Below are 15,116 nucleotides of genomic sequence, written 5' to 3' on the forward strand. Positions count from 1 at the left end.
TTTAATAGTGATTATTTGAAGAAGATACAAAAAGGAAATTGAATAATTAAAGAGAGAAGACTAAATCCTTTGGATAAACATGTCATTTGCCTATTTCTACAATACAGATTAGCAGCTCCTGCAATAGTCTCTTTTTTCCAATTTTTTTTTGTAACTTTTTTTTTTAAATCAGCTTCTTCTGGTTGAAAAGCTCTTAAATAGATTGGTTGACAGATAGCTTCTTCACCATGATCTGTGATTTCACTATGATCTGTGACTTGTAAGAACCACTGGTTATAACTAAGTTCAAAACATTGTCATGAAAGGAGGAAAGAAAAACTATAAAGGAAAACTCAGAAATGCCAGAAAGAAAAAAAAAGTGGTAGTCTCAACAATTTTTTTATAATAATTCATAGAGTGGGACTACCTTATAAGTACAACTTCATTGTTAGTTGCTTCTTCACATTCCATTTATTCTTTAACCTGCTTGGGTCTGGCTTCCGCTCCTTCCTTAAAACCTGTGTCACTGTCACCCAGGGTGTTACATATTTTAACCCAGAGGTGGTTTTCCTTTCGTCCTCTTGAATAAGCCCTCTTAGCAGATTGGACATACATGACCATTTCCTCCTTGGAAGACTCTTCTTCTTGGGCTTTATGACTCCACCCTTTTCTGGTTTTTCTCTTACCTTAGAAGCTTATTATCCTCAGTCTGCTTTTCAAGCTTTTCTTCCATTTGACCTCTAAATTTAGAGGTTTCTCAGGACTTGGTCCTGTTCCTTTTTCTCTCTTTAATTTCTTCCTCAGTAATCTTATCCATGCCCATGGATTGAAGGAACACAGCAACTACTGTCGTCATCCCCAGAATTCTTTCTGAGCTACACAGTATTTTGCTGCTTAACTAACAGTCTCCAGGTGGACATTTCACTGTCTTCCCAAACTATCTGCAATTGAGCTTCACTTCTCCAGCCCCAACTCAGCTCTTCTTTATTTCATTGTTGTGTATTCATTTGTTCAAGCTAGAACACTGGAAAGATTTTTTATTCTCATTTCCTTATCCTGCCGTCATATCCATTAACAGTGTATTCCTGACCAGCTTTGTGATCTTTGCCGTGTCTCCATACCAGCAAGTCGATTACCTACTTGTTTGAGTTTAATCAATTTGTTTCATCCAAATAATTCATATTCAGTAAATCATTAATTTGATGGTCTAATTATAACCTAATACAATGTTTATACACCCCAAATTGTGTATACCATCATGTTTAACATGTTTTCAGAAACCTATTAACCTCTGGAATGTATATTGAACCTGTCCATATCTTTCCACCGTCATCACTCTAGTTGTCTTCCGCCTGGACCACTGGTAAAGACTCCTAACCAGGCTCTTGGCTTTCCCTCTTGTTCCTTTCCAACCCATTTTCCACATCATCAGAAAAATGATCTTAAGATATAAATGAAATCATGTCACTTCCCAAATCAAAACCTTCCCAAACTTATTACAGAAACATAAAATGCAGTCTCCTAATTATGTCTCCTAAGGGCATGCAAGATCTCACCCCTCTCTCATTTCCTGCCCTTTCCCCCCTTGGGTAGGCTTCAGTGGTCATCTCCCAGATTGAAGAACATGACTCTTTCCCATACATCTTAGGAACTTTATGTACTATTCCTTAATCCTGTTCACCACTACTTGATTAGTTCCTTCACCTACTTTAGGTCTTGATTAAGTGTTACCCCCTGAGAAGTTACTTTGGTTACTATGGTCAGAATTACCTCCCTTCTTAGGAGGTAACATATAACAAGGACAGAAACTAGGCAGAGGGAGCAGCATGTGTAAAAGCTCAGAATTGAGGAGGGCACCACTACAATTAGAAGAGCCAAAATGGTCAAAGATAGCTGGGTGTGGTGGCCCACGCCTATAGTCCCAGCACTTTGAGAGGCCGAGGCGCGTGGATCATTTGAGGTCAGGAATTTGAGACTAGCTTGGCCAACATGGTGAAACCCCGTCTCTACTAAAATATAGAAATTAGCCAGGCCTGGTGGTGTGTGCTTGTAACTCCAGCTACCTGGGAGGCTGAGGCAGGAAAATTCACTTGAACCCAGCAGGCAGAGGTTGCAGTGAGCCAATATCACACCACGGCACTCTAGTCTAGGTGACAGAATGAGACTCTGTCTCCACAATAATAAATAAATAAATAAACCTGGTCAAAGATGAGCCAAAAGAGGCAAATAGGGCAGGATCATATATAGGTAGTTTTGTATATCTAAAAGTTTGGGTTGCATCCTTTTAAGCAATAGAATGTTATTGAAAAATGTAGGTGCAATCGGATTTGCATTTTAGAAGAATCACTCTGACAAAACAGAGAGTAGATTGGAAGTAGGAAGGCTTGTCCGTAACTCAGATGAGTGAAGATGAGAGTCTTTACAGGGTGTTTGCTTTTTTTTGGAGACGGTGTCTCACTCTGTCACCTAGGCTGTAGTGCAGTGGCACAGTCTCGGCTCACTGCAACCTCTGCCTCCCAGGCTCAAGCGATTCTCGTGCCTCAGCCTCCTGAATAGCTGGGATTACAGGTGTGTGCCACCACACCCAGCTATTTTTTTCCTATTTTTAGTATAGACAGGGTTTCCCCATGTTGACTAGGCTGGTCTGGAAACCCTGGCCTCAAGTGATCTGCCTGCCTTGGCCTCTCAAAGTGCTGGAGTTACAGGCATTAGCCACCGCACCTGGCCCTGATTGCATTTTATTTGAGACATCTTAATGGAAGACTAGAGAGCTTGGTGATAATTCCTCATCTCTTTGGATTCTAAGAGAATGGGCAAAACCTGATCTAAACTGACTCAAAGCTATTGTGATCTTTATCCCAATTAGTAGATATTTTTAAATGCTCTAAAATGTTACTGCATTTGATTGCAGAGTGTTGTTCCCCTGTAAACTGAGATAAGGTACCAAGTTAACATTCCAAAATCTCAAAATTCTAAAACACATCAGGTTTATCTTTATGTTTCAGAGGGACTTATTTCACAGTCATGTATTTAACCTGACTGATATTCAGATCTTAAGAATGAAAAAGGCCAGGCGCAGTGCCTCACGCCTGTAATTCTAGCACTTTGGGATGCTGAGGCAGATGGATCACCTGAGGTCAGGAGTTGGAGACCAGCCTGACCAACATTGTGGAACCTCGTCTCTACTAAAAATACAAAAAATAATTAGCCGGACATGGTGGTGCATGCCTGCAACCCCAGCTACTTGAGAGTCTGAGGAAGAAGAATCAGTTGAACCTGGGAGGTAGAGATTACAGTGAGCCGATATTGTGCCACTGTACTCCAGCCTGTGTGATGGAAACGAGACTCCATTTCAAAAAAAAAAAAAGGATAAATATAACTCACTAGTAAAGTGGATATTTCAGTATCAGTTGGATATATGAGTCTGGAATTTGGGGGGAGTTGTTATATATAGGTAGCAGTTTAAGCCATAAGCGTTACATCACTGTATTGACTTCTCTGCTATTACTAAATCATTTTAAACTTTTTCTGTCTCCCCATTATATTGGGAGATCCTTAAAGATAAGAATTTTATAATATATATCTTGCCAGCACGTGGCATAATGACTGTCACATCGTAGATAAGCAGTGTTTATAGAATGAATAGTTAAATGAATGCATTTTTTATTTTCATATAACCATAAATTTTATTGCTGGAAAACATACCCCAGAAATTATCCCATCTGCAGTCTTTCTTAGATCTTTGATACTTATCTTTTTTTTTTGAGACAGCCTCTCATGTTGCTCAGGCTGGAGTGCAGAGGCACAAACATGGCTCACTGTAGCCTCAACCTCCTGGGCTCAAGCTGTCTTGCTGCCTCACCTCCCAAGTAGCTGGAACCACAACCATGCCCAGCTAATATTTTGATTTTTTGTGGAGACAGGGTCTCACTTTGTTGTGTGGACTGGTCTTGAACTCCTAATAAGCTCAAGTAATCTTCCTGCCTCAGTCTCCCAAAGTGCCGGGATTACATGTGTGAGCCTCCATGCCCAGCCCCATGATCCATTTTGAATTCATTTTATTTATGGTGTAAGGGATTGGGGTACAACTTTATTCTTTGGCTTGTGGGTGTCCGTGGTCTCAGCAACATTTGTTGAAAAGACTATTCTTTTTCCATTGAATTGTCTTGGCATCCTTTCTAAAAATCAACTGACCATAAATTTAATGGTTTATTTCTGGACTCTCACTTGTATCTCATTTTTCTGTATGTCTGTCGTTGTGGCAGTACTCCACATTTAATTATTATAGCTTTGTAATAAATTGGTTTTGTTTTTGAGACAGAGTCTTCCTCTGTCACCCAGGCTGGAGTACAGTGGTACCATGTCAACTCACTGCAACTTCTGCCTCCCAGGTTCAAGCAATTTTCCTGCCAAGGCCCCCCAGGTAGCTGGGATTACAGGTGCCCACCACCATGCCTAGCTATTTTTTTATTTTTATTTTTAGTAGAGATAGGGTTTCACTATGTTGGTCAGGCTGTTCTCAAACTCCTGACATCAGGGTGATCTACCCTTCTCAGCCTCCCAAAGTGCTGGGATTATAGGCGTGAGCTACCACTTATTACCACTGTAATAAGTTTTAAAATCAGGAAGTGTGTGAATTCTTTGTAAACGAAGAAACTAAAGCCACAGAGCCAAAGGTTAAGTGAGAAAATGTAGAGTCAGAAGTAGACCTAAGGTAGCCCAATTCACAGTACCTTTCTTTTTCAATATCTTGTGGTACAGGTAGAGCATCCTTACTCCAAAATCTGAAATGCTCCAAAATACAAAACCTTTTTTTTTTTTTTTTTAATAGAGACAGAGTCTTGCTATGTTACCCAGGCTGGTCTCAAGCTTCTGGGCTCAAGTGATCCTCCTGCCTCGGTCTCCCAAAGTGCTGGGATTATAGGCATGAGCTGCCACTGCTGGCCAGTGGGCATCTTTTCTTAAATTTATTGATCCTATTGGATTTTCTTCTTGAATTCCTATTCTTGTCTTTTGACCTTCTTTTAATTGCTTATCCTTTTCTTACTGATTCCTAAGATTTCTTTATAGGTGTTTTGTCTTTTACATGTGCTGTATTTATCTTCTCCATGTTTGTCCTATTAATATTCTTTTCACTTTATGATAGCTTTCATTAAATATATTTTTTCATTTTATGTTTTGTGCTATCTGAAATTTTATTCAACTCTGCAAATATTTGTTGAACATCTACTATGCACCATTCTAGGCATTGGGGACATAGCACTGAACAAAATAAAAATCCCTGCCTTTTTGAAGCTTACCATCCTACTTGAGCAGGAAGGAGAGAAAGAATAAAGAACTACATGAACAAGGCTAGGTGCAATGGGTCATGCCTGTAATCCCAACACTTTGGGAGGCTGAAGTAGGCTAATTGCTTGAGACCAGGAATTCAAGAACAGCCTGGGAAACATGGCAAAACCCTGTTTCTACAAAAAAATGCAAAAATTAGCTGGGCATGATAGCACCCACAGTCCCAGCTACTTGAGAGGCTGAGGTCGAGGATCGATTGCTTGAGCCCAGGAGGCAGAGGTTGCAATGAGCTGAGATCATGCCACTGCACTCCAAGGTGTGACACAAGTGAGACCTCATCTCTCAAAAAAATAAAATAAATGTAATACAGAGTATGACAGAAGTAATAGGTATGGTGAAGAAGAAAAAAAAGGGAAGATGTGAATAGGCAGTGTGGGGATAGGGAGGGATGTTATTTTAGTAAAATGGTTAGGAAAGGCCTAACTTAGAAGTTGACGTTTGAGCAATGGCTTTAAGGAGGTATTTGGGCATAGGGCCCAAGTTCTGAGAAACTGATATGGGAGCAAGCTTTATATGTTCAAGAAGCATCAAGTATGGATTAACTGGAATAAGTGGACTTGGTGTGTAGTAGTAGATGAGGTCAGCAATGTAATGGGACAAGACTCTTCAGGACTTTGTAGACCATTGTAAGGATTTTTGCTTTTCCGCTTGAGCAAGATGGGAAACCATTGGAGGATTTTGAGTGGAGTAACATTATTTGACTTTAGATTCACACAAGCTCCTTTGTTGAAAATAGACTGGAAGAAAAGTGCAGAAGCAGAGGAAGCCCTTGAGCTTTTGCAGTAATCCAACGGAGCAATAATTATCATACTAGCCTAGTGTCCAATCCAGGTGTGAGAAGTGGTCAGATTCTAGATATATCTTGAAAATAGAATTGACAGGATTTGGCAGACCACTTGTTTGTGGCAAAAGAAAAAGACAAAACCAGCTCTAATGCTTTTAAGCTTGAGTAGCTGAGGGGACAGATTTGTCATTTATGTAAATTGGAAAGATTGCCTGGAAAACAGTTTTTTTTGTTTTGTTCTTAATAGGGCAGGGGATATATGGGGAGATTGAAAGTTCAGATTTAGACTTTTTTGGCATATTAGACATCTAGTAGAAATGTTGGTTACTTAGTTGGACATAGAAATTCAACTTGTTCAGGGTTGTTCAGGCTACAGCTGTAAATTTGGAAGTCCTCAGCATATAAATAATATTTAAGGCCATGACTGAATGAGATCACCAAGGGAATTGGGGCAGACACTAAAGAAGTAGCCCAGGAACTGACCCCTGCCAATGGTAAAAAGCCAGGGAGATGCCAGGCACGGTGGCTCATGCCTGTAATCTACTACTTTGGGAGGCCAAGGTGGGCAGATCACGAGGTCAGGAGTTTGAGACCAGCCTGGCCAATGTGGTGAAACCCCGTCTCTGCTAAAAATACAAAAAATTAGCCAAGCATGGTGGTGAGCACCTATAATCCCAGCTACTTAAGAGGCTGAGGCAGGAGAATCACTTGAACCCCAGAGGCAGGGTTTGCAGTGAGCCGAGATCATGCCATTGCACTCCAGCCTGGGCAACAAGAGCGAAACAAACCAGCTAAAGAGACTGAGAAGGAAAGGCCAATGAAATAAAAGGAAAACAAGGAGAATGAGGTGTCCTAGAAGCCAAGTAAAGTGTTTTTAGGAGGAGGAGGTGATCAACTGTATCATGATGCTGAAAGGTCAAGTAATATGAATACTGAAAATTGACTTTTGCACCTTGCAATGTGGTGGCCATTCAGTGACCTTGACAGAAGCAGTCAGTGGCATAAGAAGGGCAAAAGTCTGGGCTCTAGAGAAGAGTGTAAGGAGAAGAACTGGAGGCAGAAGATGAAAGAAACAATTTTCCTTCATTTAACAATTGCTTTTTAAAAACAAAATGAGTTAATAGCAAATACAATTAGTTATTTTAAATGAATATATTTTGGAAATCTCATTGGTGTTTCATGGTTGCTAAATACCACGTATGCTAATATGAATGAATTTCAGGTATTTTAATTGCAGATTTAGTATATTTCTGTGTAAGATAACTGACAGAAACTATTAAGGAAGTTCCTCTCCATTCGTAATTTAAAGTTTTATCAGTTGTTTAAAGCATAGTGATTAATTTTTTTCCCCTGCATTTCTTGAAATGGCTCTAAGATTTATCTCCTTTATTTGTGTTATTACATTGATAGACTTTTTTTTTTCTGATGTTGGACCATCCTTTTATTCTTAGGAAAAAATCCTACTTGGTCACATAAAGTTTTATTAGTATTACTATTATTGTTTTTATTTTGTGCTTTTCAAAATTGACTTTATCACATTTTACTTTAGAATAATAGAATTAAGATTGATTTTTTAATTGTCTTATATTATTATCTAATTTTGATGCCAAGGTTATATTAGCCTATTAAAATGAGTAGTTTTATCTCTTTTACTATTTTTTTTTTATTATTATACTTTAAGTTCTGGGGTACATGTGCAGAATGTGCAGGTTTAGGTATACACATGCATGCCACGGTGGTTTGCTGTGATCTGCATTAGGTATTTCTCCTAATGCTATCCCTCCCCTAGACCCCAGCTCCCCCCATTCCTCCCCTAGCCTCCCCACCCCCTGACAGGCTCCAGTGTGCGATGTTCCCCTCCCTGTGTCCGTGTGTTCTTATTGTTCAACTCCCACTAAGGAGTGAGAACACGTAGTGTTTGGTTTTCTGTTCTTGTGTTAGTTTGCTGAGAATGATGATTTATAGCTTCATCCATGTCCCTGCAAAGGACATAAACTCATCCTTTTTTTATGGCTGCATAGTATTCCATGGTGTATATGTGCCACATTTTCTTTATCCAGTCTATCACTGACGGGCATTTGGGTTGGTTCCAAGTCTTTGCTATTATGAACAGTGCCACAATAAACATACATATGCCTGTGTCTTTATAGCAGAATGATTTATAATCCTTTGGGTGTATACCCAGTAATGGGATTGCTGGGTCAAATGGTACTCCTAGTTTTAAATCCTTGAGGAATCACCATATTGTCTTCCACAATGGCTGAACCAATTTATACTCCCACCAACAGTGTAAAAGCATTCTATTTCTCCACATCCTCTCCAGCATCTGTTGTTTCCTGACTTTTAATGATTACCATCTTAACTGGCATGAGATGGTCTCTCAATGTAATTTCAATTTACATTTCTTTAATGACCAATGATGATGAGCTTTTTGTCATATATTTGTTGGCTGCATAAATGTCTTTGAAAAGTATCTGTTCATATCCTTTGCTCACTTTTTGATGGGCTGTTTGTTTTTTTCTTGTAAATTTGTTTAAGTTCTTTGTAGATTCTGGATATTAGCCCTTTGTCAGATGGATAGATTGCAAAAATTTTCTCTCATTCTGTAGATTGTGAAACGATTATATGTTTCTTGAAGATCCAAGGAAGCTACCTTTGAAAACATCTGGGCTGGGTGTCTCTTTCAAGAAGGAGACACTTAATTACCAATTTAATTTCTTTAAGAGTTAGTGGCTTACATAGCTTTTCTGTTTCTTGAGTCAGTTATGGTAATTATTTTTTCCTTCTAGAAAATTACCCATTTCATTTGTTTTCAAATAGATTCACATAAAGTTTATTGTGATTTTTAAAAATCTCTATTATATCTGTAATTATGCCTTTTTCACTCCTCATATTTTTTTTCTTCATCAATTTTGTGATGTTTGTATTTAATAGGTTTCTAAAAGAGCCAACTTTTAATTTGATTCCTTTAGTTTCTTTGTTATCAATTTAATTGCAACAAATTAATTTTTTTCCTTTCTTTTACTTCCTTCAGATTTACTCTTTTTTGTTTTCCTAAATTTAAATACTTCATATTGCATTCTGTTTTTCTATTGCTGTGGATTTCTGTTTTTTCAATATATTTGTTTATTATTATTTTTGTTGCTCAAATTGTCCAAAATGTGGCCAGAAAAACCCTTTCAGTTGATACTTGTATTCTTTTGACATGTGTCCATTAAACTTTGAGCACTTCCTTATTTTCTGGCAGAAGATTTCCCAAACCTACCATGTGTTTTCTCCCTGCCCTAGCCTTAGAATCAGCCGTTTACTAATGGCTAATTAGTCTTGACTGAAGGGCTGTCCAGTGTCTTCCTACTTCACCATTTTTCTCTCTTTAGAGTTCACCATCTTTGCCATGATCAGGTTAACACATGTCATTCTCCTTTTTATAGCAGTTTTCATTGTTAAAATGATTTTGTGGAGGGCCACTTGGGAAGTGGGAAGCAGTACTTCTTTTTACCACTAATCGAGTGATTCTGTATCTGTAACCTTCTTAAAATCTGACGGTAAAGCCATCCTTACTTCAGCTCCATTGGGTAGTATATGCCCTTAAAGCAACTAGACTATTTAAAGTATTAAGATACCTGGCTAAAATGGATGGCTTTAGCTGTATACCCTAATGATATTGCTAGCTGAAATTGAAATGAAAGCTTAAAACACATAACAGGTGTCCTTGGGACAGAAAAAAAACCAATTAACTTGGAGTACTTTGTGATATGAAAATTATATAAAATCTCAGTTTCCATGGGAATAATTCCTTTGGAAGAATTACTTAGGAAGCTTTTGAGTTCTGCTTGAATTTCATTAAGGCAGTCAGAAATCCTATTGTTTTCAGAGTATTTTGGTTCAGATAAACTCAATTTATTTGGATTTAATGTAAAGTTAAGAGGATGAGTTTTGGAGGCAGCTCTGTTGCTTTTAGCTCTGTGTTGGCTATGGTTCTGAGTAAGAATGAGTATTTAAAAGTGACAGAACCCAGCTCCATGACCTAGAATGTGCTAGAAGCTGCAGGGTAGTAGAGACAGAGAATCCTGACCCTACTTCAAAAGTTTTAATGGAGATTACAGAACAGACAGTTCTGAATCTAAAAATGCAAAGGCAGCTCCTATTGCTATGTTATAGTTTCAGGATATAATTCTAGTCATCTTCCGACTTCTGATGGTGATATGAGGGGATTATTGATATAGATATCATGCCTCACCACTTTAAAGATCAACCATAGATTTTTGTAGAAATTCTTTTAAAAAATGAATGAAAAATTAACATATAAGTCTCCAATATTTGATCTTCAAATACTTACTCAAAAGATTAACTTGTATGGAGTGAGGTGGCATACTTCTATCATCCCATCTACTTGGGAGGCTGAGGCTAGAGGATCGTTTGAGCTCAGGAGTTTGAGTCCAGCCTGCGCAACATAGTGATACCCTGTCTCTTAAAAACTCAGAAAATTATGTGATTGGAGGTAGAAGCTAAATGATTGAGACTATCATAGCAACCATTATGGTTAATTTGAATCTAATTCAAATAATAATGTATCTAAAAAAAATTAAAAAGGAAAACCTTTGTAAAAATGATTATTTTCCATTTAATTTAGTGATTTTTCTATTCTTCTGTTTTAGATTGTAAACTCTTTGTAATATAAACTATATTTATAGTTTACATTCTCTACAGTGTTGGTAAAGTGTGGACACATTCATTTATGCAATAAATATTTTCCAGCTATTGGAGATCCTTACCAAAAACTTAAGTTCTCCTCCCCCCTCACCGGCTCAAATCACTATACAGTTGTCATTTTTGGCAGAGAGCTGAAATAAAAAATCTTGACCAGAATTCTTTTGGTTAAATAAGGCAAACCATTGCAGTGTTGAGTTATTGAACACTTTTTAAATTTGAAAACTGAGGTTTTGCTTTATCCAAATTATAATGATTTATATTATAATTATTTGCTTACCAGAAGTCAAATAAAGTTCTTAGCTTATTAGTCACTCCCAATAAGACACAGTGAATGCTTATTTAGCTTTTATCTATCTCTTCCTCATGTTCACTAATTTTCTATTGTTTTTCCTGGTTCTTCCTTTCATAAAGCGAACATACTATTTTTTTCTTAAAGAAACTGAAAAAGAAGCTCTGTTTCACTAGGCATTAATTCATTCTCTCTCTCTCTTTTTTTTTTTTTTTTTTTTTTTTATAGAGACAGAGTCTCACCATGTTGCCCAGGCTGGTCTTGAACTCCTGGGCTCAAGTGATCCATTCTCCTTGGCCTCCTAAAGTATTGGGGTTACAGGTGTGAGCCACTGCACCCAGCCAGTTCACTTTTTGATTTGATAAACGGTTCTGTTTTGGGGGTTAATTATTCCCACAAGAAAAGAAAAGCATATCCCCTGGTTCTCAGACCCATGTAAATTTTAAAAAATTAAAAAGTAAAAAATTATAGTTAATAAAGTAGGAAAATATTTCTTATCATTCTGGCTGTGAATAAAATAATAGTAAACATTTATTAGTAATGATAATGCCTTCCTCTTCTTTGTTATTTCCCTCCTTTTAGGAGGTACTTCAGTACGTATAAAACTCCAAAGATTTTTTTCTCTACCTGACTTTCCTATTAAATATGTAAAAGTTCATGAAATTTTCTTTTCTCCTTAATTGTGTATGAATTTTCCCCATAGTATTTCTAAGCATTTCTCCTGAGCTTCTTAGTATTCCTGCTTCTTAAGGACTTATTCATCTAAAATAATAGTATAACCATCAAATGTCTTATTCTTTGTTTACTTTTTTTTAATGAAAAAGAGATCATTTTATTGATAAGCCTAGGAGAGAGCATTTAAAATGTGTGAAATGGATATTATTTAATCTTATGTCGTTTTTTTTGTGCAAGTATTACAATGTTAGGTCTACATACCTACTTATCTTTAAAAGCAAAAGTTTTTTTCCCCTAGTTTGAAATGCTTTGATCATAACAAACCTTTTTCCAGGATCTTCAGCCTGTTAAACAAGAAAACGAAAAACCCCTTCCAGAAAACATGGATGCATTTGAAAAAGTGAGAACAAGATTAGAAACACAGCCACAAGAAGAATATGAAATCATCAATGTGGAGGTAAGATATCTTATGTCTTTTTTTAAAAAAATCGATATTACCAATCAAGATGCAAATGAGATACCTTGCAATTTAGAGACATAATCCACATCAAGATTATACTGCTTTTGGCCTTTAAAATAAGCTGAAAAACTTAAAAAGCAAAGACTTCACAGATTGTGATCACGGATTGTGATCCTTTACATCTTTCAATAAGTGTTAATATCAAAACTAAGATGAATTTTCAACTGTAATATATTCTGGTTTTCGCAAACAATCAGTTCTGATTTATAAGTAAATTTAAGAGACAGGTTCTCACTGTGTTGCCCAGGCTGATCTTGAACTCCTGGGCTCAAGCAACCCTCCCACCTCAGCCTCCCAAACTGCTGAGATTATAGGTGTGAACCACCATACATAGCTCTGATTTAAAAATTTTTAAATAATTCTAAGGAGAAGTTCCAATTCAACTAGTTCATACTTTGTTATTATTTGAAAATTATTTGATTGTTCTAAAGTTTTTTAATAAAAGGAATTAACTGTAGTATAATACCGTGAAAGTCAAGCATCTGTTTAACCATTTTATGGTTATCACAATCATAAATATTCAGTCGAAATGAATTGAGGACCAGGCGCAGTGGCTTATGCCTGTAATCCCAGCACTTTGGGAGGTCAAGGCAGGTGGATCACCTGAGTTCAGGAGTTCTAGACCAGCCTGGCCAACATGGTGAAATCCCCCATCTCTACTAAAAATATAAAAATTAGCCGGGCATGGTGGCGGGTGCCTGTAGTCTCAGCTACTTGGGAGGCTGAGGCAGGAGAATCACTTGAACCCAGGATGCGGAGGTTGCAGTGAGCCAAGATAGCGCCAGTGCACTCCAGCCTGGGTGACAGTGCGAGACTCTATCTCAAAAAAAAGAAAAAGAAATGAATTGAACATGCATTTTGAAAATTTTTCAGTAAGATTGGAAAATAGAACCACAATAAGTGAAAATCACCTACCTAGTAGAATGGAAATAGTAGGTTCAGAATAAAGAACTCCAGATTCAAATTAACTAGCGGATAACAAATATGTTGTAAGCCACTGAAATCATATCAGTCAATTACATTTAATATGTAGGCATTAGATAAGAACATATTTTGGTAATATTCTTTGTCTCAATTTCAAATTGTCTGTCTTGTCACCCCACACCAGATGAAATACTTCATGTAAAATCAAGACTGTGTATAGTTGTTGGTGACGGCCTATTTTAAAGGAAAGAATCTCAGAAAGTTATTGACTGGGTTTTCAGGCTAATCTGAGCCACAGTTTCCTCCTCTGCATCATTTTGGATTATCTTAAAGATGCCACTTGGTTTCTGTTAATTGACTCCCATTGTACAGATATCAGATGTTTCTAAAATATAGCAGAAGTGTTTTGTACAGTCGTGAGAACGGATAGATTTTGTTATACCTTTTCTTTACTGCCTCTTGTATTTATGTATTAAAAACCCCTCTAGTGATTATGAACATGAAAATTGTATCTTATCAACTATATTGTAAAAATGGTCCATTTTATATTTCATATGTGTTCATTCGTATACTTCAACAGGTCTGTTTTTATAAGAGGCCTCATTTCTTCTTCATCTTGAATAGTCAGACCATGAAAAGATTAATTAAATTATTATTAAGTAAACTGTGTGTTTCTTTTATCGTCAGGTTAAACATGGTGGCTTTGTTTATTACCAAGAAGGTTGTTGCTTGGTTCGTTCCAAAGATGAAGAAGGTATGCCACAATATTTCTTTTCACATGATTTTATATTTTTATAGGAAATTTATTAATTTCTCAAAGTTAAAGACACTTTTTTTAAAGATTATTTCTAAATTTTTTTTAAATGACTACTTTTTAATCTCTGAGTTTATGTAAGACATAGTTAAATACTACACTCAGAAGCTTTGGCAGGGAGAATGGAGATGGGATCCAACTTTTTGAGCATCTGCTGTGTCTTAGGTACTATGCTAGGCACCTGACATATATTATTGACTGTCGTTTATATTGGCTTACTTTCTAGGTTCTGTATGGTCTGTAAACACTAAACTAGACTATAACAATACCAAATAATTTCTCATAGGTTGATGCATAGAATAATATTGAATAGTGTAAGATAATATTAAATAACTTATTGTCAGTTTATATACAAGTTAAGCTGCCATCATTGTTGAAAGAAGCTAGGATATGGCCTCTTACAGAATGGGAATTCTGATTTAAAACATTAAAACACAGTTTTAATTTTTTTAATTACTTTAAATCTAAAGTAATTTAAATTATCACTTTCATATTTTTCTTTATGCAGCAGACAATGATAATTATGAAGTTTTGTTCAATTTGGAGGAACTGAAATTAGACCAGCCCTTCATTGATTGTATCAGAGTTGCTCCAGATGAAAAATATGTGGCTGCCAAGATAAGAACTGAGGATTCTGAAGCATCTACCTGTGTAGTTATAAAGCTCAGCGATCAGCCTGTAATGGAAGCTTCTTTCCCAAATGTGTCCAGTTTTGGTAAGCCACCCATCGAAATAGTCCTCTGTTTCAAAAGGCAACAGTAACACTTTTGAAACATTTTTTTGTCCCATGTGAGTGAGGGAGAAGGTGAATGCCTAATCCATATATCCCTGTGGACTATACATCTTCCTATAAAACCTCTTATTCAGGAGCCCTTCCCTTATTTAATTATATATCTAGTTGGGTAATTTTGAAATCTTCATGTTTTTAAAACAGTTACAGTCAGAGTCCAGATTGTATCATACATTTTGATTTATCAGTAATTCTTTGCCAAATTATTTAGAATACATTTTTACACGTTAGTTGCATCTTAATATTTTATTCAAATTTAAGCTTGAATGTGTTTTTTTA

The 15,116-nt window shown here is 36.7% G+C and overlaps 1 protein-coding gene across 4 annotated transcripts in view; it reads left to right on the plus strand.

Annotated features, from left to right (window-relative positions):
- Positions 1-15,116, plus strand: part of PREPL (prolyl endopeptidase like) — a 48,526-nt gene that overhangs the window by 6,014 nt on the left and 27,396 nt on the right. For all 4 annotated transcript variants that reach the window (XM_017544839.2, XM_017544833.2, XM_017544834.2 and 1 more), the window contains 3 exons: positions 12,124-12,246; positions 13,921-13,987; positions 14,556-14,762. In XM_017544839.2, the coding sequence (XP_017400328.1) occupies positions 12,172-12,246; positions 13,921-13,987; positions 14,556-14,762 (349 nt within the window). In that variant the 5' untranslated portion in view covers positions 12,124-12,171. The remainder of the gene's footprint in view (positions 1-12,123; positions 12,247-13,920; positions 13,988-14,555; positions 14,763-15,116) is intronic.

This window comes from Cebus imitator, unplaced genomic scaffold, assembly GCF_001604975.1.
Source record: "Cebus imitator isolate Cc_AM_T3 unplaced genomic scaffold, Cebus_imitator-1.0 Scaffold172, whole genome shotgun sequence".
Taxonomy (NCBI): Eukaryota; Metazoa; Chordata; class Mammalia; order Primates; family Cebidae; genus Cebus; species Cebus imitator.